The 25006-nt window shown below is 59.7% G+C and overlaps 1 protein-coding gene across 1 annotated transcript; it reads right to left on the bottom strand.

Moving 5' to 3' along the window:
* Positions 1 to 18: 18 nt before the first annotated feature.
* On the bottom strand, positions 19 to 25006 carry FMNL1 (formin like 1). The gene is made up of 26 exons (XM_080826943.1): positions 24541 to 25006; positions 16242 to 16325; positions 14666 to 14749; positions 13907 to 13980; positions 13653 to 13736; positions 13131 to 13268; positions 11156 to 11264; positions 10476 to 10552; positions 10167 to 10260; positions 9178 to 9252; positions 8801 to 8911; positions 7569 to 7718; positions 6977 to 7078; positions 6546 to 6801; positions 5966 to 6274; positions 5655 to 5779; positions 4401 to 4603; positions 3655 to 3889; positions 3307 to 3375; positions 2399 to 2479; positions 2180 to 2309; positions 1859 to 2022; positions 1568 to 1669; positions 1333 to 1428; positions 986 to 1094; positions 19 to 474 (listed from the first exon to the last, which is right to left on the bottom strand). Exons 1-26 carry the CDS (start codon positions 24667 to 24669, stop codon positions 371 to 373), a joined length of 3294 nt encoding a protein of 1097 aa, XP_080683069.1. The 5' UTR covers positions 24670 to 25006; the 3' UTR covers positions 19 to 370.

The raw sequence follows: 25006 nt of genomic DNA, 5'->3' as shown, positions 1-25006 counted from the left end.
GAGCGGACGCGGATCTTTTGCAAACATCTTTATTAATCTTGTATAAAAATAAGGTCCGTGGAGAGTTTCCGGAGCTGGGGATGGAGCGCGAGATTGCACTTTATAAGTTACAGGCCAGGCTCCGGCTGAGGCTAAGTATGGCTATTAGGGGGAGAGGAGTGCTGCAAGCAGCATTTGGGGGAGGGGCTGGCGATGCTGTCCCCCCATGCCCCTGCACCCGACCACTTGAGGTGGGACCATCGCGGAGAATGGCAGCAGCGGCAGAGGGGGCTGCCCGGCCCAGCCGAGCTGAGGACCACCTTCCTTGGCCCCCCCCCAACCCCGCTTGCCATCCCCCATTCCCCACTGAGTCCTTGTGCAGAAACAGCAGTTACAGCGAAAGGTCCGAGGTGACCTGCAGGGGGGGTCCCGGGGGGCGCCGGCGAGCACTTCTGCGTCCTGTGTCTGAGCGGATGTAGGGCTGGTTCCGCAGATCTGGCAGCCAAGAAGAGAGACACTCACCCTTCCGAAGTCTGCCCCGGGGTTAGGACCCTAACTCCAGGCCACAGGCCTCACCCTTGTAGGGACCCCGGTTGTGTGCATGTGGGAAGGGACCTGTTCATGTTTACCAGACCCCGCTCAAGCACACCCCAGACACGCGTGGCCCCAGGGAGGGCAGCATGACCCAGTCTCCCGAGGGCCCCCAGGGTTGTCGGCAGCTTCTGGGCTCAGAGGCCAGGCTACCCAGGTACCTGGGGGCTAGAGAGGGATCTCTTCTCCCAGGCTGGCCTCACAGAGGAGCCTGGACGTCCGCTTGCCGGTGCGGGCCGTGAAGGGCACCGTCTTGAGCACTGAGGGTTGGGTGGGAGGAGGGAGGAGAGAAAGGAAAAAAGACAGGAAAAGTAGCAAGAAGCAGTGAGGCAGCCAGACCCCTAGGATTGGGGTGGGGGGAGAACAGCATTAGAAGGACAGACAGAGGACAGAACAGGCCCAGCCAAAGCCTCACCTGTGATGATATCTTCAATGGCCCCATCGCGGTCACTCTCGTAGATGAGTGGCTCCTTCTGCTGCTTCCGCTTCAGCTCAGAGATGAGGTCCATCTGCTGCCGCCGGGCCTTGGGTGGTGATGAGGGAGTGGGGGTGGTCATGCAAGGTGTATAGCTCCAGCTCCAGGATCCCCTCTCCCCAGGCCACCAAACCCTAGAACATCCGCCGGCCTGGTCCCCCACAGCAGGCTGGAGCAACAGAAAGCCATTCCCGCCCCAGGCTGCCCAGAAATGAGGGTACAGGAGAGGCCTGGGTCTTTGGGATGGGTATCCCTGCAAAGCGCCGAGCTCAGGCGCAGCTGCCTACCTTCGGTGCTGGGGCTTCCTCTTTGCTGGGGGCGTCAGCGCCTGCCTCCTGGGCTACTGCTTCCTTCTTCCACTGTTCCACCTCCTGCTCGGCTTTCTGAGGGGCCGAGGTAGGTCTCCGTGAGGGGAGTCTTATCCCGCCACCGGACAGAAGCATCCCCCACCCTTCACACTGGCCAGGTGGAGAGGCCGGAAGGCCCCACCGGGGTCCCAGCCTGCCCGCCAGACACACATACCTTGTAGGCCTTGATGAAGCGGCTAAAGAGGGAGAAGAACATGGAGGGGGACGTGGTCTTGGGGTTCTCTCCGAAGTACTCCACCACAGACTCGTAGGCCTCCTGTGGGCATAGCCCGTCAGCCCCACCAGCCCCGACCCCTAGGAGCTCCGCGTGCCTTTAGGACACTGGCCGCTTCATCTCTGCTCCCCCAGGCAGGTGGGCCCCCTGCCACCTCCCCCCACTGTGTCCCTGACCCAGGCCTTCATCCCCCGCCTCCCCACCTCCAGGGCCCATCCAGCCCTGGCCCACCTGAGCGGTCTTGCTGTCTGCCAGCAGCTTGTCCATGGTGGGCGAGTTGGCCCTCAGGAATTCCTTGAGCACCGTGCAGTCGTCCTGCCGCACAAACTCTCGCTGGGTCAACTCCAGGCCTCGCTGCAGGGAGCGCACATCCCCCAGGACGCTGTCCAAGGACACTGGGTGGAGGATGGGGCAGCACAGAGGTAGGGAATCAGAGAGGTGGCATTCCTGTCCAATGACACCCTGTGGGCCCCTCACTTCTCCTCAAACCCCTATCAGTTCCCGGGGCTGAGCCCCTCCCCCCTCCTGAGGAGGGGGGACTGGCACCCATACCTGAGCCGGCCTTGTCCAAGAAGTGCAGGTCGCTGTGGAAGCCCGTGAGCTGTGGGTACTTCTCGGCAATGACCTTCACCAGGTAGTGCAGCAGCGTCTGCTTGCGGTCAGTCGACTTCATCTCCAGCAGCTGCGTGCAGGTCTGTCGTCAGCCACAGGCCACCAGCTGTTCCCCATTCCCATCCCCCAGGCCAGGGAACCCCTCCTCGTGCCCCTCACCACATCCAGACTTTGGAGCCGGAAGCCATAGGCTGCCCCACGCTTGCTGCTGTTCATATAGTTGCCAAAGGCCAGGACAATCTGGAGAGGGGGGGAAAGAGAGGATGTTCAGCAGGGCGCCGGGGCTGAGGAAACCCCCTCACGTATACACTGCACAAGAAGACGTGGCAAAAAGCCAACCCCACACACTCAGCCCACACTGCACTCGTGCATGCACCCCTCAGGTTCATGACCCACGTACAAGCCGGTGCACTTGTCTGTCCTATGTGCCTGGCATACCCAATGTTGTTTTTTAAGATCTGATTTTTAAGTAATCTCTACACCGAACATGGGGCTCAAACTCACAACCCGACATCAAGAGTCACATGCTTGGGGCATCTGGCTGGCTCGGTTGGAGGAGTATGTCCCTCTTGATCTTGGGGACATGAGTTCAAGCCCCACATTCAGTGTAGAAATTTCTTCAATAAATAATTATAAATAAACTTTGAAAGAAAATGTCACATAATACTTAACCGACTGAGCCAGCCAGGTGCCCCTCAGCGTACCCAATTTTGTCCTCTGCTACTCCTACCCGGAACTGCACTGCTCACATTCCCTCAATGTGTCACCATCTAACAGCCATTTCTACTGGCTCCCAGAGACTCTGCTAGACTCCACTGAGCAGGTGCGGGTGCTCTGCTAATCACACAGTGATCCCCAGAGGGGACTTGGCCCTCAGGAGGAGTCTAAGGTATGCTTCTGTAGACAAGACCACCACCCGCTTTAGCTCTTTCTACATGAAATCAGGAACATAACTGTTGCATACTAGGAGTGCAGGGCAAGGCCAGGGTCTCCCTCTCGCAGCACCCGAAACAGGCAAGGAGTCATGGGTGGGCCCCACTTCCCAGGCCCTCACGCTGGGCGCTCACCTCCAGGATCTGGCGGAGTTTGTCAGAGGACTTGATGGACATTGAGGCCGCGATTATGGCATTCAGTTGCTGCGGGTGCAATGGGAGAGGCGAGATAAGTTGGGGCAGGGTGGGGGGCAAGGCCATGGCAAGTTCAAGTACTCCTAAATGCCCTCTCGGGGAGCGGAGGGTGCCAGCTACCTCGCGTCCACCCAGAACACACCAGCCACCCAGAACACACCATCCACCCAGAACACATGCCCTGCCGGCCCTGCCCACACCGCTCTGTCCGCCCCGCCCACACCGCTCTGCCTGCCCCGCCCATACCACCCTGCCCCGCCCACACCGCTCTGCCTGCCCCGCCCACACCGGCATGAGCAGCTGGACAGTGTCCGGAAAGTTGCCCAGGAAGGTGAGCGTGGCCATGCGCTCCGGCAGGCGCGGGATGCGGCTGAAGCGTAGCATGAAGCGGTCCTCCTCTGACAGCTCCTCCATGGGTCGCTGCTCCTGCTCAAAGCGGGCGATCAGGCTCCGCTCGTACTCCGTGGGCAGAAAGCGGGTCAGCAGCTCCAGGAAGTCCAGGCCAAGGGCCTGTAGGTCGTACCTGGTGGAAGATGGGGTAGTTATGGCTCTATACCCACCAGTCCTTGAGGACAGGACTAACCACCCCCCACTTCCTCTACTGAATAAATGAACTTCGGTATTTGCTATTTGCCAATAACTTCAGGGCCCAAGAGGTAGCAGTCAGGTTAGCTGGGAGCTGGGAAGCCACAGGTCCCTATCATACAGTAGGGACAGATGCCCAGCTGTAAATGCCAGGGCCTGAGTGCCCACAGCTGGGCAAGGAGGCAGAGAGGAAACAGGAATGTCTCGGTCTGGGTGTGGACTCACATTGGACTGTCGGCCAGACTGTCTGCCCCGCCCAGTGGACTCAGTTTTCTCAGTTTGCTCTACCTGAAAATAGGAACAAGGTTCCCAGCCCTACTTCCTGACCAGGGTTAGCATGAAGCTTGATGGGCTCTGCCCCATGGTTGGGACTCTTTTACTGGAAGCCTGATGGCCCCTGCCTAATAGAGGGGCTGGGTTACTCACAAGAACAGGACAGAGGTACTCACGTCTCGATGGCCTGGCAGATGCGGTCAGCCCCCAGGTTGCCCTTGCGCAAGGTGATCGCCAGGTTCTTGGCCCGGTTGGCCTCAATGAGGGTGGCCTTGCTGGGGGCCTTCTGGGCTGCCTTACCCTTGAGAGCACTGAGGTCTAGGCTGGGACCTTGGGACTTAGTCTTGAACTGCTCCTCAAAGTCACTCATGTCTAGCTCCTGAGGGCACAGGGAGAGGAGGTGAGGCTGGGCCGGCTGGGGTCTGCTACATTCCTGGCTGAACCAGCTATCCAGCCCTGACCACACCACCAGCAGAGAAACAAACCAGTAACCCAGCTCGACCTTGATGGGGGAGACAGGGGGAGAACAAACAGCATCGAGGAGGAAGAGCAGCACCCAACCCTGGGGACCCACACTCCAAGCCCTTATAGCTGAAGGAAGAGCTGAGCTGGCCAGGGGTAAAAAGGGGAAAGGGAAGGGCATTCCAGGCAGAAGGAACAGCATGAGCAATGGCCTGGAAGCAAGAGAACACAACCCTTTTGGAAAACTAAAAGTAGAATTAGAAGGGCTAGAGGTGCCTGGGTGGCTCCGTTGGTTAAGCATCTGACTCTTGATTTTGGCTCAGGTCATGATCTCAGGGCTGTGAGACTGAGCCCCATGTTGAGCTCCTCACTGAGCCTGGAGCCTTGCTTGGAACCCACTCTCTCTCCCCCTCTGCCCCACTCCTGCACTCCACCCTGCTCTCTCTCTTAAAAAAAAAAAACAAAACGTTGAAACCCTGGTTGCCTGTGGGGGTGGCGGGAAAGAAGCTTAAAAGGAGAACAGAGAGGGACACCTGAGTCATTAAGCGTCTGCCTTCATCTCAGGCCATGATCCCAGGGTCCTAGGATTAAGCCCCAAGTCAGGTTTCATGCTTGTGGGGAAGCCTGCTTCTCCCTCTTCCCACTCCCCCGCTTGTGTTCCCTCTCTCACTGTGTCTCTCGCTGTCAAATAAATAAAATCTTTAAAAAAATAAAATTTTAAAAAGGAGGAAAGAGGCCAGACTGTGGAGGCCAGATGTGTCCTCTGTAGTGAAGGAGGGGAAAGCCTCCAGGGGAGTCAGAACACACTGCCTATCAGATGCATTAACCCTGTTTAGCTTAACCCCCATCCCCGGGGCCTCCACGCCCTCATCTGTACAATGGGGTGCTGGAGATGACTGAGCACAGTCCAGGCGGAGTCCCCTCCTCCCCCGCTGCCCACACTGGAAGCTAGGCAGGGTCATACTTACCTGTAGCACCTTCTCATCATTGAGCTCAGTGAACACAGTGCCCGTGATCTGGTTGGGTTTCAGTGCGACCCAGTTCAAGAGTGGCATTCTGAACTTGGTCTGTATGGGTTTCTTGGTCTTCACTCCTGGGATGGGGAGAGAGTGGTTGAGCACCAGGGAGGTGAGGTGGGGTGGCTGGTGGGACAGAGGGTCCAGAATGACCTGACAGGACAGGCAGAAGGCAATAGGAGGCCCCCCATACAGCAGGTCCTGGAGGACACTGAGGTCCAGGCACCTCCATATCTCCCCCCAGCCCCTGGTGGTCCACTCACCTGAGGCCATCTCAGGACCGGACTCTCCAGAGGGACCTCCTGGAGGCGGGGGAGGTGGCGGAGGCACTGGTCCATCTGTGCCAGGAGGCAGCGGTGGCGGCGGGGGTGGGGGTGGCAAGTCTCCCGGCAGCGGTGGCGGGGGTGGGGGCTCGGAGCCGCCAGGGAGGGGTGAGACCAGTGGGGGTGCCGAAGGCGGGACTTCCTGCTGGTGGGGGAGGCCGGGAAGTGGGGGAGGTGGCGGTGGCGGTGGAGGTGGCGGTGGGGGTGCTCCTCCGGGAACCGGCTCTGCCGCAGGTGGGAGATCTGAGCCTGGAGAGAACCGAGAACCCAAAATGCCGGGGGGGGGGGGTGGTATGGGGGAAGCAGAATCAAGTTCTGGGCCTAGGTGGTCTCGCCTCCGCCTCCCCTGCTTACGCAGGCGCACTGGCTCCAGGTCTACCATCCCCGCATCCACCTGAGCCACGCCCACAACCCTGAACCTACCTCTCCTACTCTCCCGGCGGGAGATGTCCCCAGGCTCCCCGCTCCAGACCCGGGTTCCCCCCACGCCGACCCCACCCTGCTGGAAGCTCCTGCTTACCTGGGCTGGGCGAGCGGGTGGGCACTCCCGGAGGAGTCGGGCCATCACTGTCGCTGGGAGTTGCCACAGCGACCGGAAGGATCTCGATGGAGACAGCATCCCCGGGCCCCCGCACGATACGGATTAACCCCTTCTCCTCCAGCTCCTCCACCTTCAGCTCTAGGGCCGAGGGCCGCGCCGGGATGGAGGTAGGCACTTTCTCAGGCTCAGGGGGACGCCTGGAGGCGCCCATGGAGGTCGCCTGGCTGAAGCGCTCCTGTGAGCCCCCGGGGGGCGGGGGGGGGAGGGGGGAGGGTCAGTGCCTCCGAGCTGGCACACAGCCCCCACCCTCTTGCCCCGGGAGAGGAAGTGTCAAGCCTAGAAGCCCCAACCGGTGAGTTCTTGGGAGCCCGGCCCGCCCCTGGCCCGGCCCCCTCTGCCCCCAGCCTCACCCGCAGGGTCTCCAACTCCTTTCGAGCCTGGCTTAGCTGCTTTTCCAGCTCGGCAATCTTGGCCATGGATTCGTTCTCTGCGTCCCGAAGCTTCTCCGTCAGCTGTGGCACAGCACATGGTGAGCTCCCACCCGCCGCTGGGCACTGGCACCGCCGGTGAGGGGGCGGCAGCAGGCACGCCTGCCTGCAGGGCTGGGGGAGGCTTCCGGATGTGCTTAGAACCCGGTGCCTGGCGGGTGGGCCGAGCCTGGCACTTGAACCCAAGTAGGTAAGATCCTGAGGGCACTGACGTTCTCTCAGGAGGAGGAACCCAGGCACCAATGAGGAGGGAGGTGGGTGGAGAGGAAACTGGGCTAGGACCACCGACAGGCACCTAGTTCCACCCAAGCCTGGGTGCGGGCTCTGAGCGCCGGAAGAGAGGGGGCCTGCGTACCTCAGAGGTCGCGCAGGGTAGGAACCCAGCGAAGGCTCATTGAGAAAGACACCACAGGATTCAAGATTTGGGTTCAGGTCAAAGTCCGGGGCCAGGCAGCCAGCCAGCCACCCCCTACTCACACCTAAAACCAAGGCCAAGTTCAGGAGCAGCTCTCACCAGGGCCACCTGCTCCTGCAGCTCCTCCATGTGTTCCAGCACAGCATTCTTGGTCTCCGTGTCCTCCAGCAGCGCACCCACATCAAAAACATTGTCCAAGTACGCTTGGATCTGCACCTGCAGCTTGTCACTCTCCGTAAGCCGCAGCCTCTGTCCCCGAGACAGAAAGAGCGGGGTGAGGCCCGAGGTGAGAGGTCTTCCCCCCATCAGCCCGGGAGCCTGGAGGAAAGGGGCTGAGCCTCAGCCGGCTTTTTTTTTAATTTCTTATTGAAATATAATTCACATTCCATAAAATTCAGTATTTTAAAGCACGCAATTCAGTGGTTTTTTTGTATATTCCCAGGGTTGTGCCATCATCACCACTGTCTCATTCCAGAACATTTTCATCACCCCAGAAGAACCCCTGCTGTTAGTCCCTACTCTCCCCTCCCCCAACCGTTAGCGACTGCCAGCAGGCCTTCTGCCTCTTCTGGACATTCACATAAAGGAATCCAGTACTTGGGCTTTTGTGTCTGGCTGCTTTCACTTAGCATAATGCTTTTAAGGTTCATCCATGCGGTGGCATGTATCAGAACTTCATCCCCTTACACGGCTGAATAATATTCCCTTGTATGGTTAGATCATCCCCTCCAGCTTTTCACCTTTTGGCTTTTAGAAAAATCCAAATCCCAATCCAATCCCAAAGGCCCTGCTCCTCCAAGAAGCCTCCCAAAGGAATCAGGGTACCTGCCGCTTCTCTGCACAGGCCGGACCAGCAAGCACCAAGGCCCTCTGCCCACCTTCTCCAGGGCAAGGAACTCCTCTAGGCCCTGGGCCCGTCCGACATGAGCCTGCTCCCACTTCCGCCCAGTATCTCCGTGCTCCCCATTATGCTCTTGAGGCAGAACCTGTCTGAGGCTGATCCTCCCAAAGCCAGACAGGCCCAGGGCCACCCAGAGCCTGTTCCGGTGCCTGAGATAACAGCTCCACGGACTGCGTGGCTAGAAGGTGGCAGAAAATGTTCTACCTCATTTCTATTTAGAGTCATCGTTACCTTTATGATTCTCTCCTTGTACGGACGGGAAAAGTGAGACTCCGAGAGAAGAGACCTGTCCCAAGTCACATGGGCTTGGAAGTGGCAGACTCGGGATTTGAACCAGATCTGCCAACCTCAGTACCTATGCCGCTGAGCCCAGAGCCACACTCCGCAGCTGCCTAGTGGTTAAGTCCCAGCAGGGGGATGCAGGGCTCACCTCCAAGTACAAGTCCAGGCCCAGGTGGGTGAACTCATATTGCAAGAAGACACGGAAGTTCATGTTCTCCACTGAGTGTACCACGATGTTGATGAACTGCATGCAGGCCACCTGGGGAGCAGGCCCACAAGCAGGTCTGTGACCCTCCGGGTGGGGGTGCTCCGAGCCTTCTGGTCCCCATTTACTCCCAAGTCTCTCCTTTTCCCCATTTCTCATTCCACTAACCCAGCTTTGCCCCTACCCACATTTCTTTTCCAGGTCCTTTCCCTCCAGCTTCCCTCTCCCACCAGTCACTCAGGAGCAGAGCCCAGAAGCTGGAGACCCGGGCCCCCTGGCTCCTCCTTACACTGAGGATAGCCAGACCCTCTTGAGCTCACCATGAAGTCGATGTTGCTGTCCTCTTTCTGGAAATATTCCATCAGCTTTTCAAAGCGGTGCTGCTCTCCACACACCTGCATGGGGAGAATGGCTGTCATGAGAGCCCCAGCAACACACCTCCCAAACCATTTCCAGCCACCACCTTGAGCTTCTATAGGCACCTCCCAACTAAATCAAAGTCAGGCCACATCGCTCTTCTGCTCAAAACCTCCCCTCCCTCTCCATCCCCCCAAACCTCCCTTCACTTACTGCATTGGCCACACTGCTATCCTGGCACCTTCCCACCTCAGGGCCTTTGCACCTGCTGTTCCATCTGCCTGGTGTGCTCTTACTTGAGATTGCCACCACACTAAGCCTCTCACTTCCCTCACAGCTTTGCTCAAACTTCACCATCTCCACAAGGCCCCCCTGCCCACCCTGTGACCCGTTCTTCCTGCCCCTCCAGCAACCTGGACTTATTCCTCAGAGCGTCCACCATTCTCAGACACATTATGTAATCTGCTCATTTAGTGTATTGTTCATTATCTGTCCTCCCCTGCCTTCTTTGTTTCTTTTGCTCACTGATGCAACCCAAGGGCCCACTCTGTGCCTGACACATAGTAGGCACTCAACAAATATTATTAAGGGAATGAATGACCATATCCCACCTTATGCATCATATTCTCATGCATCTACTTAACCAGAGTCAGCAGAGGTGTATTCAAGGAACTCTGAGATGAATGGGCCAAGTCCAGTCTGGATCTGGCCAGGCTGAGGGTCAGAGGTTCAGCCGATCCCCATAGTTGTCCCTGTCACCGCAGGCAGTGCCCCTACGTGACCTGGTACCTGCCCTTGAAAGCTTCCCCATTCCAGCTTATCCCCACCCTGCGTTCCCCAAATGCCCACCCAGCACTCCCAGCTGCCCCCAGCAAAGGCCACAACTGCCAGCCACAGGACTCCAAGGGGCCCCAGAAAGCAAGCACCCTTTGGGGGTGGGGGGCCTCAGTACCTCCTTGAAGTTGTCAAAGGCTGCCAGGATGATGTCATGCCCTCCTCGCACCAGGCACACGGCCGCCAGCAGCTCCAACACCAGAGCCTTGGTCCTGGGGACAGGAGGGCCAGTTTATCCCTTGAAAGTGGGCCCCACAGCAAGGGGAGGGGGTGGGCCAGGCTGGGGGAGGACAGTGAGGGCAGCTGATGGGGAGTAGGGCTGGAATGAGCCTGGCCAGTAGGCCTGAGAACTGGGGAACAGAGTAGGCAAGGGGTCAAGTGGCAGGAGACCCTAGATGTGGAGAAAGATGAGGGGCCCAGGCCTCACCTGGGGTTCTTGTTGTTGAGGCTCAGAGCAATCTCATTGACACAGGCCGGGTGGGTCATGACGAGGCTGAAGCCAGACTGGGGAGAGAGGAAAGGTCAGCTCCTCCAGGCAGACCCCCAGGACGGCCAGCACTGTCACACCCAGCACCTCAGGCACTGGCAGGGCTCCTGCCTTCTGGTCTCACTGCCCTCAGGCCTGGGAAGTTCTTTATAGCCTTTTCTGTGGCTGCCAAAGCCTGGTCCCTCTTTTTAAATAACTTTGTTCAAAAGCCACTGTCGGGATTCAGCACCCCAGAAACAGGGAGCCCTCAAAGGCCTGCTAAGTGAAGGAGGGCAGGCCGCACCAGCCACTCCTCCAGACAAAATCACCCAGAGCAGCTGTCCCTGAGTTCGCTGTGCTCAGCCTTCTCTGGTGGCTGTGCCCAGGTCCCTGCCAGAGGCATGTCCATGACCCCAGTCATGTCCAGGGCACTCCAGAGGGCCCGACCAGGAGGGGGCAGAAATCTGGGCTTCCCCTCAAGCCTCAAGACACTCAACAGCCCCCATCCCCAGGGCTCTCCAGTGGGGAACAGGGTCGGGGGGGTGGGACAGTGGGTCTCTGAACCTTGGCGGCTATGGCAGCCCCAGGTGAGGACAGACCCAGCTCCCAGGTACCCAGTTGCCTCACGCCCACTGACCAACCTGGTAGTTCATGATGGCGCGCAAACACATGATACACACGTGGACGTCATCCTTCTGACTAACGATGCGAGAATTCCGCAGGGCCTTCCTGCTGTGGGCAGGGGTCAGCCTGGGTGGGGTGGGGGGAGGCAGCAGGGGTCAGAGTCCTACACCAGGCTTCCCACAACCGCCCCCCCCACCCCAGGCACATCTGGAACATTAGGCAACTGATTCCCATCCACCCAACCAAAGAAGCCACTGGAAGGCAGGAAGGTTCCCTCGGTCCCTAGGACTCAGGACTGGCATGCTGCAAGGGGGGACGGAGGGAGTGAGGAAGGCAAAGACCCTTAACAGCAACTTGGCATCAATAAGGGTTGCTATGGGGCACCTGGGTGGCTCGGTGGGTTAAGCCTCTGCCTTTGGCTCAGGTCATGATCCCAGGGTCCTAGGATCGAGCCCCACATCGTGCTCTCTGCTCAGCGGGGAGCCTGCTTCCCGCCTCTCTGCCTGCCTCTCTGCCTACTTGTGATCTCTGTCTGTCAAATAAATAGATAACATCTTAAAAAAAAAAAAAAAGTACAAAAAGTGTTGCTGTGTTGTTGGGGTAGACAGCCTAGAGAGGGAAGACAGCCAACGCTTGGAAATCACCATGGAAGTGCTCTCCACAAGGTGGCGCTCCCAGCGTTCTGGGCTTATCTGCCATCTGGAAAGGCCAACTCTGAATTCAGATGGTCTGGGTTCCAATGGCAGGTCACCACTTATACCAGGTGAGTTTACTTGATCACCCTGTGCCTCCATTTCTTCATTTGTAAAATAGGAATTGTAATAATAGTAACTTCCTGATAGGGTTTTTGGGAATATGAAATGAGCATGGAACAGTGCCTGATACATAGTAAGTGCTATGAGTGTCCTCGATTATTCTTTACTAAAAAATATGTGATTCTTAAAAATAAAAAAATAAAAAATAAAAAATATGTGATTCTTTTTCATTGTTGCAGAACTGCCAATCATGACTTTCACATCAGTGTGTCTTGACAATTCTATCATGTTTCCAACAACACCAGGAAGCCCCACCTCCTCCCTCCATCTGCCACATCGTCCTTCTCCCGTCATTACTCAGATAGGCCTGAGTCTTTGCTTATGCTGTTCCTTCCACCAGGAATGCCCTTCCCTGTCCCCATCACTGCCCATAGAGCCCGTATCCATCTGCGAGACATTATTCCAGAGCTATCTCTCCCAGTAGCCACCTCCCCTCTCAGAACTCCTGCTCACACCTCCATGAGAGCCTCTCAAACCCTGTCCCCTTCTAGACCAAGGGCTCCCAAGGGCAGGGTGATCTGTTTTCTGAGCACCTGCCACCATGCCTAATACATAGGAAAGGCCAAAAAATATTTGTTGAATGAATGAATGAATGAATGAGCAAACAAAGAAACATATTGTGAGGGTTTAGGGCTTAATGTGAAGTTGAGCCCGTAGACCAATGTTGGAAGGATAGAAGCTGGGGGTCCACATGAGGCTCCTGGGCTGTCTCCTTCCCTCTCCCTGCCTCCCAGCAGGATGTCCTGCGTTAGGGTGGGGAGGCTAGCCAGAGCAGGTGAACCCAGGGGTGTCAGCTGAACACCCTACCCCACCCCCACCCAGGGAGCCAACCAGGCATGCACCTGCCCCCAGGTGGCTACGTACCGGGGAGAGGGGGGGCACCTGGAGGCCACACAGGAAAGAAGAGGGGGTTAGAAGGGTACAAGGCAGGTCTCACCAACCCAGAAACACCTTCCTTATCCCAGACCCACCCAGATTCCAGTTTCTAGGTGCCCACCCGTGGAAGGCTTCATAACACGGCCATCTCTCAAGCCCTGCTTGAGGCCGTTACTGGGACCCCCAATGCCAGGCTGCTGCTCCCACCACCCCCAAGGGCCTCGGGTGGGGCTGGCAGAGTGCAGCAGTCTAGGGGTGAATCCTCTCTTCCCCCCACCATCCTGCAAGGGGCCCCACATACTTGATGGTCAGGTGGCGGCTCTTGGACTGGGGAGGCAAGGCCGAGGGCGGCCCCTTGCTGAGATCTTCCACAGACTGCTCCAGGGGCTTGCTCCTCTCCGAGGCGGGGACCCCGTTGTCTGCACTCTCCATGTCATACCTGCAGGGGTTGGATGGGGTTGGGTGGCCCGCGCAGCTCAGGGGCCCTTGAGAGCAGGGCCAGGGATGCTGAGGGGAGAGACGGACATGCAGGGGAGATCAGGGGCTGTTCTCGGCGCTGTGCTGGGCAGAAGAGGGGGCCGAGGAAGGCGAGAACAGAAGAGTAAGCCGCCACGGTCCCAGCTGGCCATGCCAGGCCATGTCCCTCCTATCCACGCAGGCCCTGAGGAAGTGGCATCACCCACCATGTGGGTGTGGTACGCGTGAGCCCAGGGTAGGCTCGAGGGCGGCACTGCTTGGATGCGGCCAGAGGCATGGACGAGGGACAGGAAGGCACAGACCCGGGCTCTGAGGAGTGGTGTGAGGGCAGGTGTGGGGGGCTTACGTGACGGAGCACTGGGCAAAGGCCAGGTACTCGAGGAGCACGTCCAGGCCGCGGTTCTCCTCGTTGAGGAACTCCTCCACCCACCTGCAGGGCACAGGGCTCCCTGAGCTCCAGCCAGGAGAGAGGTCCTGCCCAGGCAGGGCATGGAACAGGCACGGCCAGGGCCCATCCCCCGTAGCAAGGGGAAGCCCCAGGAGCCGCCTGGGGGCAGCGCCGTCCCAGGCACCGAAGAGGAAATCTGAGCCCTTGCTCACCCGATATGGTTTGTCCTCAGGGAGATCTCCAGCTCCCGCAGAACCTGTGTGGACTCCTGAACTCGCCTCTTAAACTGGGGACCAAGAACAGGGGAGTCTGGTGGGTGAAGCCCAGGGCCACCCACAGGCCCGCTGAGCATGGAGGCAGCAGCCAGCAGCCCCTGCCCGCCCCCCACGACTGGCCTTTCACGCTCAGCCTCCCCCACCACCTCCACACACCTGCCTGGCAGATCGAGCATCTCGGGCTACACATGGCCCCGTACATGGACGAGCATGGTGCACACACAGACCGCCACACACACAGACATACGGCATGCACGCGCACACGCACACACGCACATCCATACACAAGCACCGTGGGTACAGATATGACACCAGTGCATCCACACATGGACACATGGGGTGCACACACCTCTATACGTGGACCCAAGGGTACACACTCACAACCATATGTGGACACAAAAGCACGCACATAGTACACACACACCCACGCACGGCCACATGGTGCGCACACATGCTGGAGCGCACACACGAGTGGACCCACGTAAGCGTCCGCAGCTGGGCCAAGCAGACTGCCCCGGGCCCCCTCCGGCCCCTAAAAATAAACACCCACACTCACACACATACCCACAAAGTCCACCAAAAAGCTGATTCACACAGTTACTCCAGCTGCCCAGAGCTTGGCAGGTGCAAGGGGAAAGGGACAGAGAAAAAGGGGGAGACATATACCCCCAGGTTAGACATCCAGTCCGTCGCTACCTTGCGGCTGACCCCACCAGTTTCCAGGTAGCTCTTCAGCTTCTGGATATAGGCGGTGGGAGGGTTCTTGACTTGAAACCGCTCCTGGGGAGATGGAGTGGAGTGAACAGGAAACCAGCCACAGCTACCCCAGCCCTTGCCCCAGAATCCCATCCTCAGCTCTGACCCCAGGCCCCAGGCTCTCCGGAGACCCCTCTGAAATACCAACGGTCTAACCAAACCACCCACCAGGGCACGTTAGAAGACCCCAGTCCTGGGCCTTCGCTCCCCACAATGGCCTCACAAGCCGCAGCCCTAGTGCAGTCCTGGGGGGGGGGGGCGGGGTTTGGAGGTGTCCCTAGTGCCACACACCCAACCCTGGTGACCAGGGTGGGGGCAGGGAGGGGACAGAGACCGGCCAGTAGGTGGTACCTTCCCAGCCCCCTGCCCTCCCCAGGCCACATACCCGTCCAGAGCTGGGAGTCTGGGGAGGAAGAACACACCCAGCTGTCCCGCTCACCTGTGCTGGGGGGAAACTGCGTGTGCCTACCTTCCGTGCTCAAAAAAGCAACTCCTACCTTCCCTGCCCCACCCAGGGCTCCGAGAGCCACTCACACAAAGAAGCAGGGGCCACAGCAGAGGGCCCCCCAGCAGAGGAGCTCCCATCCTTCCCCACCTAGATCCCCCAGATACACCCAGCCACCCCCCTCAGCATCCCACTTCTCCCAGGCCTCTGAGTCCCCAGCCTGAGATGCCAGGCCAAGTGGCAGGGACCCCAAACACAGCCCCCTCTGGAACCAGCTCCCTGCCCTCCCTCCTGTGGCCCAGCCCTTACCCCCCAGACTCCATCATGGCCTGCTCATCCCATTCCGGTCCATTAGCAGGAGCCGAAGGCCCAGCCCTCGCTCCCAGGGGAGGCTCCTTGCTCCCCAGCTCCCCACCCCCTGCCTCCCTTCCTCCCTCCCTCCCTGAAGGACTGCAGCAGCCAGGCCCCACCCTGGCCCAGCCAAGGGAGAGGGGCCTTCCCTGCTACCAAGGACGGCAGCCCTAGAAGCCAGAGAGGCAAGGGCAGCCAGGGAGCCATGGAGGTGGCAAAGCCCGGTGCCTGTCCAAGCACCAGGAGACCGAGCGTCTAGTTCTCACTCTGCCACTTGGGAACGGTTACCTTTGGCTTGTTGCTTGGTTGACAGTAGCTCCTCTGGCCCCCAGAAAAGGAGGGACAGGGATCCTGCCTCTTCCTCCTCACCTCCCATGGGGTCAAAGAGGCCCAGCCCCGGGGTTGCCCCCTCTCCTCCCCAGCCCTGAGCTGGAGGGTCAACAGAGCTGCTCCAAGAAGCTCCGCAAGGAGGACGGTGACATGGCCAGGCTGGACGGACCAGCGGCCCGCACTAGCCCCTGCCAGCTCTTCAGAGGGCAGACCCAGCCCTGCTAGGGACTCATAAGGTCCCTGGAGAGACCCATGTCCGAGGGAAAGAGACCCTAGAGTCTTGAAGACACCCCCAGTACACTCTGCAGACGCTACGCAGGCCTCTGGGCAGGCCAGCCCCAGCCTGGCCAGGGCAGGGTACCCCGCTGCCAGAAGGGGCCTGGGACCCACCTGGTCACAAATGAGCTCCCACTTCTTCTCGTTGTCATACTGGCTCAGCAGCTGCACCTTGTCCGGGGGCAAGTTCATGCAGTTCTGGGGTGGGGGGGAGAAGGGAATGACCTTGAGCCTGGGCCCCCAGTGGGAGGGGCAATGAGGGGTCAGGTCCCTAGGACATCTGTCATCCACGTGAATCCCCATCACCCTCTCTCCCTGGGACATAAGCAGCATTAGTCAATGAGAAAACCGAGGTGCAAAGGCAGAGTACCTTCCCCTTGGCCCAAAGCTAGAAAGTGACACTGGAATTTGGCCCTGAGTCTGCCTGATCCCAGAGCCTGGGCTCTGTCATCCATACACCACCTCCCGGGGGCGTCTGCCGTGACACTCGGAGCATGGGTTCTCAGCCTAACTTCTGGGACCTCCAGCACCCCTGGACTCACTTCCCCATGTGCCATAAGGGGGTACCATCTCTTCTCCCACTTGGGCAGGCTCCGTCTCCAGCCACAGGAGCTGTGGCCCACTCCTGCATGCCACCAGAAACCATGGGGACTGCGTGCGGCCCCGGCCCAGGGCACCAGTGTCTCACATGCACCGGGAAATCTCTTGCCAGGATGGCAACAGACGTCTCCTCCTCAACCCTCTCCAGCCCCCTCCGTCCTCATCGCTTCTGGAAGGAGGAGACTGAGACAAGCCAAGGGAGCTAGTCAGACAGGCAGGGAATTCCAAGCAGGCCCATCACAGGGGGACGGGCAGGGGGATTCCTGGGAGGAAGGACACCCGGCCATAGGTACTGGGGCCAGCAGCCAACACGCTGGGTCCGTGGGGCTGGTGGCCCAGGCTGGGACTCCCCTCAGGAGCTACGAAAGGTCAGCCTTGCTCTGCCTGGTCCTCCTCCCCCAGCCACAGACATGCCTGGCCAGCTTCTCCCTCCTAGGGCAGACGCAGGGTCCTGTCCCGTGCCACCAGCTCCAGGGGGTCCCTGGCCCCCTTGAACTTGGTATGTCTTCCCAATAGACACAGAAGATGGCGCTGGTCGACCCCAATTCCGTAAACCCCAGGCTAAAAGACAGTCTCCTGTGAGTCAGGCCCTAAAAGACAGTTCTTGCCCTCAAGGAGTTCTGTCCCACTGGGGATGTGGGAGTCCCCAGGAATCCCCAGCCCAGAGTCAAGGGGCCCCTGTCACCAGCTCTGGTGGCTCACAACACATCCTCAGTCACGTGGGCCTGAGAGGAGGCCCAGCTGGAGCACAGAGGGGGCCACACCCACCCGAGGCTCCGTAGCCAGCTTCCTCTCTGGGGTGCCGGGCCCAGTTCTGGGGCTCTGGCCAGACCTCACCCCCCAAAAAAATCACTGCCTTGGGTCAGTCCCAGACAACAGGAAGCTGGGTGCTCTCAGCCCCCATTGCCCAAGCTTTCCGGCTGGGGCCCCACTTGAGAGGTGAAACTGCCTACCCACCGGGCCCCCCAGGCCAGCTGGGGATGGGGATACGTCATTCTTCTCCCCATTGCGAAAGTGAGCCCCTGGATTAGGGAAACCGCTGCTGTCTCATCTGCTGCCCTCCCCCAAGCCGCTAGTGGCCAGAACGGCTCCTGCCACCACAGCGCCGACTGCCTAGGAAGGGCCTTTGGAGCCTGGGGAAGGCCTCCCTTGGACCACTCTCCATCCCTGTCTCTCTCTCTCCTTGGTCTCTCCTGATCCAACCCCACCCGACGGAGATCCACGGTGGGGAGGGCAGAGCAGGGCAAGGCTCAGGGGGAAGGAGGCAGCCGGGAGGCCACCAATGCCAGGGAAAATGGACCGGTGGCCGACTTGGAGAGAGGAGGTGTGGATAAGCTCCAGCAACGGAGCCTTACAGGGACAGCTGCTTCCCAACAGGGGTCTTTCCGAGCCATCACCCACCCCAGGGATCTGTCTGGTTCCTGGAATGGCCCCAGTGGCCCTTCTAGAGGCCACAACTAATGCTAATAATGTCCCCAATAAATGTGGTAGCCAGCTCTGCCTGGACGCTTACCATGCCTGGCATTGCTCTGAGCCCCCCCACGCAGGGGACACCCTCGCCACCATCGGCACCATCGGTCCCATCTTACAAGTACAAGGACAGATTAGTTTAGTGACCTGCTCAAGGTTACAAAGCCAGGAAGCGGGCAGCCAGGCCAGCTTTGAGCCCAGAGCTGACTGTGAACCAGTGCCCTGGCCCTCTTCCCCGGGGTCCGCCCCGGGGTTATTACTGGGGAGGGGGAGGCCTCTGCAGCGAGGTCCACCTGTCCCTGACCATGGTGGCGGGCAGGCCACTCCTTTGCCCCTTCCCCACCTGGGCATGCTCAAGCCCCTGAGGCTACTTGCCCGCCTGCCAGACGGGCTAAATTTAGGCTCGGAAATCAGAAATAGCCATGACAGCGCGGAGCGCTAATGAGCAGCTGTTCCTCACTGAGCCCACCGAGGAGACGGGGACCCTGAGGAGCGTGACAGGAACCAGAGGGTGCCACTCGCTCAGGGGGGAGCGAAACCCTCCTGGAAAATCAGGCCCTAGACCCCAGACCCAGGGCCCTCTGCAAGGAGGTGGTCCCATGGGGTGGGGGGCTGGGAGAGAAGCCGAGGGTTGGCTGACGCGCTCACATGGGACAGGAAAGGACAGGGAAAGCCAGGTATGGTGGGGGGACACTTGTCTCCTGTGAGGGGTCAGTGGGTGGAGGAAGAACCTGGGCTGGATTCAGAAGATCCAGCTTCTGGGCCCACCTAGCCTGCCAACTTCTCTGTCTCCTTGAGCCTCAGCTTTCCCCTCCGGAAAATAGGCACACTTCCCTCCTGCCTCATGGCGCCCAGAGCTCCTGGAAATACTCAGGGAGAAGCTGTGTTTTGGTGTAATAATACTCTCCAGTGACGCACACTGTGAAGAGGCATCTCCCAGACTGGGGGGTGGGGGGGGCCCCACTGAAGACCCCGAGGGAGGGCCGGCGTGATGAGCATAAAAGTCTGTGAACACGTCCACACCCAACAGACCTGCCTCCGAGGCTTGGCTTGAACTGACCCTTCAGCCCCCCTTTCCCTGCTGCCCTTGAGGCTTTGGGTCAGAGGAAGAGGCAGAAAAGACCCATCTCTGAGGGCGTGGCCAAGAAAAGGAGCTGATTCCCCAACCTTTCTGTTACAATGTGTGGGGCCCGTCCTCCCTCCCCGCCCCTCCGTCCTGAGGGGCAAGAGGGGCCTCCAGCCTCGCTCCCCCAAGACCAGCCCCTGGCAAGCTCTGCCTCGACCCACTGTCCCCCAAGTGCTGACATCTGGAGGGGTCTCCCTGGAGACTGAGCGGCTCTGTCCGCCTCGGGACACAGCCACACCCTCCGGTTTCACTTTCAGCTTGGGGCTCAGACTCTGTCCCGGCCCACCTGCCCACCCTCTCCTCATGACGCCTGGCCCTTTGAGTCCCAGAATGCCCTTGACCTTGGCTACCAAGCCCAGTCTCAGACAGCCCTCCAGGGCCTCCACAGCCTGATGGGCCCAGAAGCCAGGAAGTGCCCCCCAGCCCCCACTTCCCCATGTACCTCCCCTCCGCCCACCTCTCCATGGCCTCAATCTTGGTTTTTAGAGCTCTCAGTGCATCTCCAACAATCCATTTTGTCCAAGTTTTAAAATTCCAGTATATAGATTTTCTGGGGCAGTTAGAGGCAATCCCAGACTTAGAGGAGGGCTCTGGGCCGACTGGCCCCAGGAGTAGGTGCCAAGAACCCCCAAATGCTCACAACTTCTCCCATCAGGGTTGAAGGGTCCCCATGGCGGGGACAAGGGCAAACCAGGTGGGAGCCAGGATGGCAGGTACTGCCCAGACGATCCAGGCCCTGGGGGGAGAATTACAGCAACGACAGTAAATATTCCCCAAACATCCACGCTGGGCTAAGTGCCATTCCAAGTGCTTGCTCTCTACCTATCACTTACACCTCAAAAAGAAGCTTACACAGCAAATACTCTGATGATCCCCATTTCACAAAGGGGAAACTGAGGCACAGAGCTATTAAGTCGCTTGCCCAAGCTGACCTGGTTGGCAAGCTGGTTCAAGAAGATTCAGTTTCCTTCTCACTGGGGACAGCAAGAAATGTGAGTCCCAAGCCCCCAGGGTCTCCTGCAGACAGCCTGGCCCCGGTCCCCCCGTCTGAGGAACCAGGAACAGCCAGCCCCACTTCCTGCCACCCAGCACCCTACGCTTCCTGTTGTTGCCCACACTGAGCTCTTACTCACTGGGGAACCCCCCCCAACAAGCACACCGTCTCTCAGAGGGAAGTGGAGGCCTCCCCACCCCCTCCCCATGTGCACAGAGCTACCGTTAGCGCCACCACTGCCCCACCCTTCAGGAGAGGTGGGCCCTCCCTCTCGTGGTTTCCGGCCGCCAGGCAGTTTTCGGTCTAGGCCCCACTGTTGCGGACCTGCATGATGGCAGCGAGGGTAGCCTGGCCTGTGATGGCTGAAGTTGGCAGCCTTGGTGGGTGTCGGTCATGGAGGTGGGAAGAGGGGAAAGGCACAGTCTAGAAGGGCCTAGAAGGCCTCCAGTATGGAGAGGGCCCTATCCTCTCCGGTGTCATCCCCTTCCTCACCGTCAGGGAGAGTTTCTGGAGCACCTGCTCTGTGTCAGGCAAACTCCACTTAATCTTTCAACGGTCCACAGAGGCCAGCCTCTCTCTACCCATGGGGATAATTGAAGTTCAGAGAGGTCAAGTAACTTGCTCAAGGTCACCCAGGTAGTAAGTGGCAAAGAGAAAACCCAACCCCCCCAGCGTAATAACTCAAAGCTCAGGAAGTTACTCTGCCTTTCCCACGAGTGACCCTTGGCCTTCTCAGGGGCGGGGAGGCCTGAGCCACCTTCCAGGGCCCCGTGCGCCTGGGAAAAATGAAGAGGTAGCCCCCAGAGCAGCCCCACCTGCTCCTGCCCGTCTCACCCAGCTCTTTGCCAACTGGACCCAGATGTCCCCATGAATCATGCCTACCACATCCCTGGGTTTCCAGGGTCAGCGTGTGCCAGCCTGGCCCGCTAAGAATGTCACCCACCAGCGCCTGCCCAGCCCAGCATGTGCCCACTTGCCCACAGCCCCACTGGGGTTCTCCGTGTAAGACACCCCAGAGATGAGAGGTCCAGGGCCTGATCACCCCTATCTACAGCTACATGTCCCCAAACTTCATCTGCCTCGCCCCAGAGAAGGGCACTGGCCAACACAATGTAGGCAAGGGAGTTCAGGGAAGGGGTCCCGCTGAAAGCAGGACTTCCAGGATCCACACCCTGCGTGGGGCCATCCTGACCTCCCCACACAGCCTCCCCAAATGTCTATACCCCTGGGCACATGCTAAGGGCAGGTCAGGGGGCTAAGCCCCAGCAGGAAAACTCATCTCTGAATGGTTCGGCCTCCAGGTCAGTCAGCATCACCCTCGGCCTCCAGCCCAGCATCCGGGGCACCTTCCCTTGGTCCCTTGGCCCCAAGGTCACAGGCTCCTCCCTGACCAGACAGATCAGGAGTATCCTATGCCTGGCCAGAAGCATGAACTTCTGGAAGGCCTGGAAAGAGTGCCTTGTCATCCCAAACCCCGACCCTTACAGGGGAAGGTGTGCAAGGAAGACACGAGCCTTGCGCACAGCGTAGGAGAGGCGAGAGCCTGGAGTCTGGCGGGCTGGTTTTCCCACCATTACAGCAGGCCCATGTCTCTGGGCAGCCATCGCTCCTCCACTGTTGCTAAGGCAGCAGCCGGAAAACCCTGGCTCAACCTGCTCTTTCTCCCCACCCCCTTTTTAAGCAGGGGCACCCCTCTCTCTCACAGCCTCCTTAGAAAATTAGCCCGCCCCCTTGCATGGGAGAAAGGCCACGGCAGGGAAGGGGAGAGAGAGCTCCATCTCCTGTCTGGCGTAGGCCTTGGTAGGGGCACCCGTCACCCACAGCCAGGAGCCAAGGCATGGTTTGGAGTCTCAGGATCCTACTCTCCACCAGGGACCAAAGGGCTGCCATTAAGCTAAAGGAAGAGCTCCCCTGGGGCCATGTGACAATATGCAAAGGGGCTATGCTTTTGCTGTCAAGACTCGGGGATTCCTGGCGGGCAGTGGGCCCATCACTCAGCTGTCTGAGGCTCTCCTCCTCTCAGACAGTCAGTAAGGACAGGACTCCTCTCTGGCCACGGAGGCAGAGCTCTGATGGAGACGCGCCCTGCAATACTGCTTGCCAGGCTCGTGGTTTTAGCCAAATACTTAGCCCAGGCAGCTGCAGGCAGGGGCCAAGGCTGTCACCCCAGGGCGGGGCTCATGCCCCTGTCGGTGGGGAGTGAGGGGAGCCAGGTTCTTAGCCAAGTGACCTTGGGTGGGGTGTGTTCTGCTCACACAGGACAAGGGACAGACTGATCCCTCCCCAGAAAGAAGGCCAAGTGTAAACACACTGGGGTTCCTGCGGGCTGGGGTGGAAAGCTGAGCCCCAATGGGTGCTGCTGCCCTAGATTTCTACCCAGCCACCGCTGCTTTCTCCACCAAGACACCCTCTCAGACCCAGCTCTGGGCCTCTGCCCTCCACGCCCTGGTACTCAGGGACTCCCAAAGGCGGTTAGCATCAGACTCAGCCAATCAGAGCTAAGGCCAAAACACGAGCAGGGCAATCAAGAACTACACATGCATCAGAAACTCACCATTTGACTTTTGGATTTCCCACTGGTCTGAATTATTCACACCGCTCCTGCCCACTAGTGTGTGGACAGAGAGTGGACGAGGGCCGGAACCTCACTCTGACAGCCTGGCCCACCCCTGTCCACAGACACATACTTAGGGGGGAAGGACAGACCTACATCCCCCCCCATCAGGCTGGCAGGGGTCCAGGGATCCACCACCAACTCAGGCTCCCCAGATGGTCCCCCAGAGACTGTCTCTCCTCATTCTCCCCCCTCCCCCATCTGCTCAGCTCAGCTCAGCTTTGCCAGGCCATGGGTTTGGGGAAAGGAAAGCGGCTGGAGAGATGGGGTAATCAGGGCCTGACCCGGTGTGAGGTGTCCCTCCGGGTCCCACCCTCTCCCCAATCAAGCAAGGTGCCTTCACAAGGATGGACCCACGGCACCCGATAGCTCCTCCAAACCCCTCCTAGCCTTCCTTCTGGGAAGTGGGCAGCCAAGATTTCTAGAAACTCTGATGAGGGGCCACGCGGAGAATCTGGCAAGTACTCCCCAGTGACTGGCCAAGGGAGGGGAAATGATGTCAAGGAGGTGGAAGGGACAAAGGACTGAGTGCTGCCACATACCAGCTTTGCTCTACTGCCTAAGTCTCCCTTGGGCTCCCCCGCTCAGACCTGCAATGCCAGCCTGCTTAGGCTGCACAGTGCCCCTGGGAAAAAGCACGGCCTCATTCGCCTGTCACCCAGAGTCCAGCAAGGGAGCTGACAGCAGACAGGCCACCAGGCAATTAGTTAGAGAAGGGAGCCTGGGCCAGGGCTGAGGTAGGGAGAGGGAAGTGAGAATGAGTGGCCCTTCCCCCTCCCTACTTCTGCCTCCCACCAGGTCTTAGGGAGCCCTGATTTTGCTCTGAAGCCCCTCCCCAAACACATCCAAACTGCTTCCAGGCTCAGCCCCAGCTGATGGCTCTCTCCCCAGGAGCTTAGTCTCCGAGCCCCCCAATTCCTCCAGCAGGCAATAGTGGGGAAGGTGAGTCGCCTGGGGTTTCCAGAATTCTGCACCACCCCAAACCAGAGTGGCCAACCCATCTTGACCCCACCCCTCCTGACCTTAATCCCTTCAGTGGGCTGGAGAAAATGCCCAAGATAAGGACCCACAGGCAATCTCTCCTGCACAGGTCGAGGGTGAGAAACACAGACGCTCCCTCTGCATGATCTGAGGACCCAGCTCCCAGCTGCCCAGGCACGAACGAATCAGGACCGAACACCTGAACTCGGTCTCCAGCTCCCAGCACGTTAAGATGTGACCCGTCCATCTTTAGCCCTGAGACACCAGCAGATGCTCCAGACCTGCGCCCCGTGGCCGGGCCTGCGTGCAGTGCGGAAGGGGATCCCCCGGGGACCCCCTTGTGTGCTGGGCTCCCAACTTCCTCGCAGAACATTTTTGTTTAGACCTTTAGACCCAGGAGCGCCAGGAAAGGGGGCGTCTTGGGGAGGCAGACTGGGCGACTGCAGAAGAAAGTTTTGGGGGGGAGAGTGCTAAGTCACTCTGAAAGCACCCACGGTCACTCCCACCCCCTGTAGGGGCAGCCACTGGGCCAGGGATCTCCAAGCGGTACCTGAGCCCCCGGCGGCGGGGACGCGTGCCGAGCCCCCTCCGCCCCCCGCCCGCGCCCAGCGCGGCGGGTCACACTCACCAGAACCCGGTTAAACCTTTCCTCCAGCTCTCGCGCCGCGGGCATCGGCTGCTTGGGCGCCGCGGGCTGCTTGGGGGACGGCGCGGCGGGGCCCGCTGGCTGCTCCGCGCTGCCTGCCGCGTTGCCCATGGTGGTCCCCACCCAGTCGGCCAGGCGCCTCCAGCCTCGAAAATCCAGCTTTCCGGGGGACCGGGGACGCAGCTGAGGGCCTAGGGGTGAGGGGGGGCGAGCAGGGCAGCGGCGAGCGGCTGCGGCGCGGGCTCGGCTCGGCGGCGCTCGGCTCAGCGGCGCGCTAGGGCCGGGGCGCGGCGTCCCATCGGGGCGGCCCCGTCCGAGGAGCCGGGCGGCGAGCTGCGGGGTGGGGGGAGGAAGTCAGGCTGCAGGCCGCCGGGGCCAGAGGGCTGGGCCGGGGGCAGGAAGCTGCGGCGCGGGCTCCCCCCTCGGCGATTTTCTAACTTCTGCTGTC

The sequence above is a fragment of the Martes martes genome (genome assembly GCF_963455335.1).
Source record: "Martes martes genome assembly, chromosome: 16".
Taxonomy (NCBI): domain Eukaryota; kingdom Metazoa; phylum Chordata; class Mammalia; order Carnivora; family Mustelidae; genus Martes; species Martes martes.
This window is presented reverse-complemented; position numbering and strand designations above follow the sequence as displayed.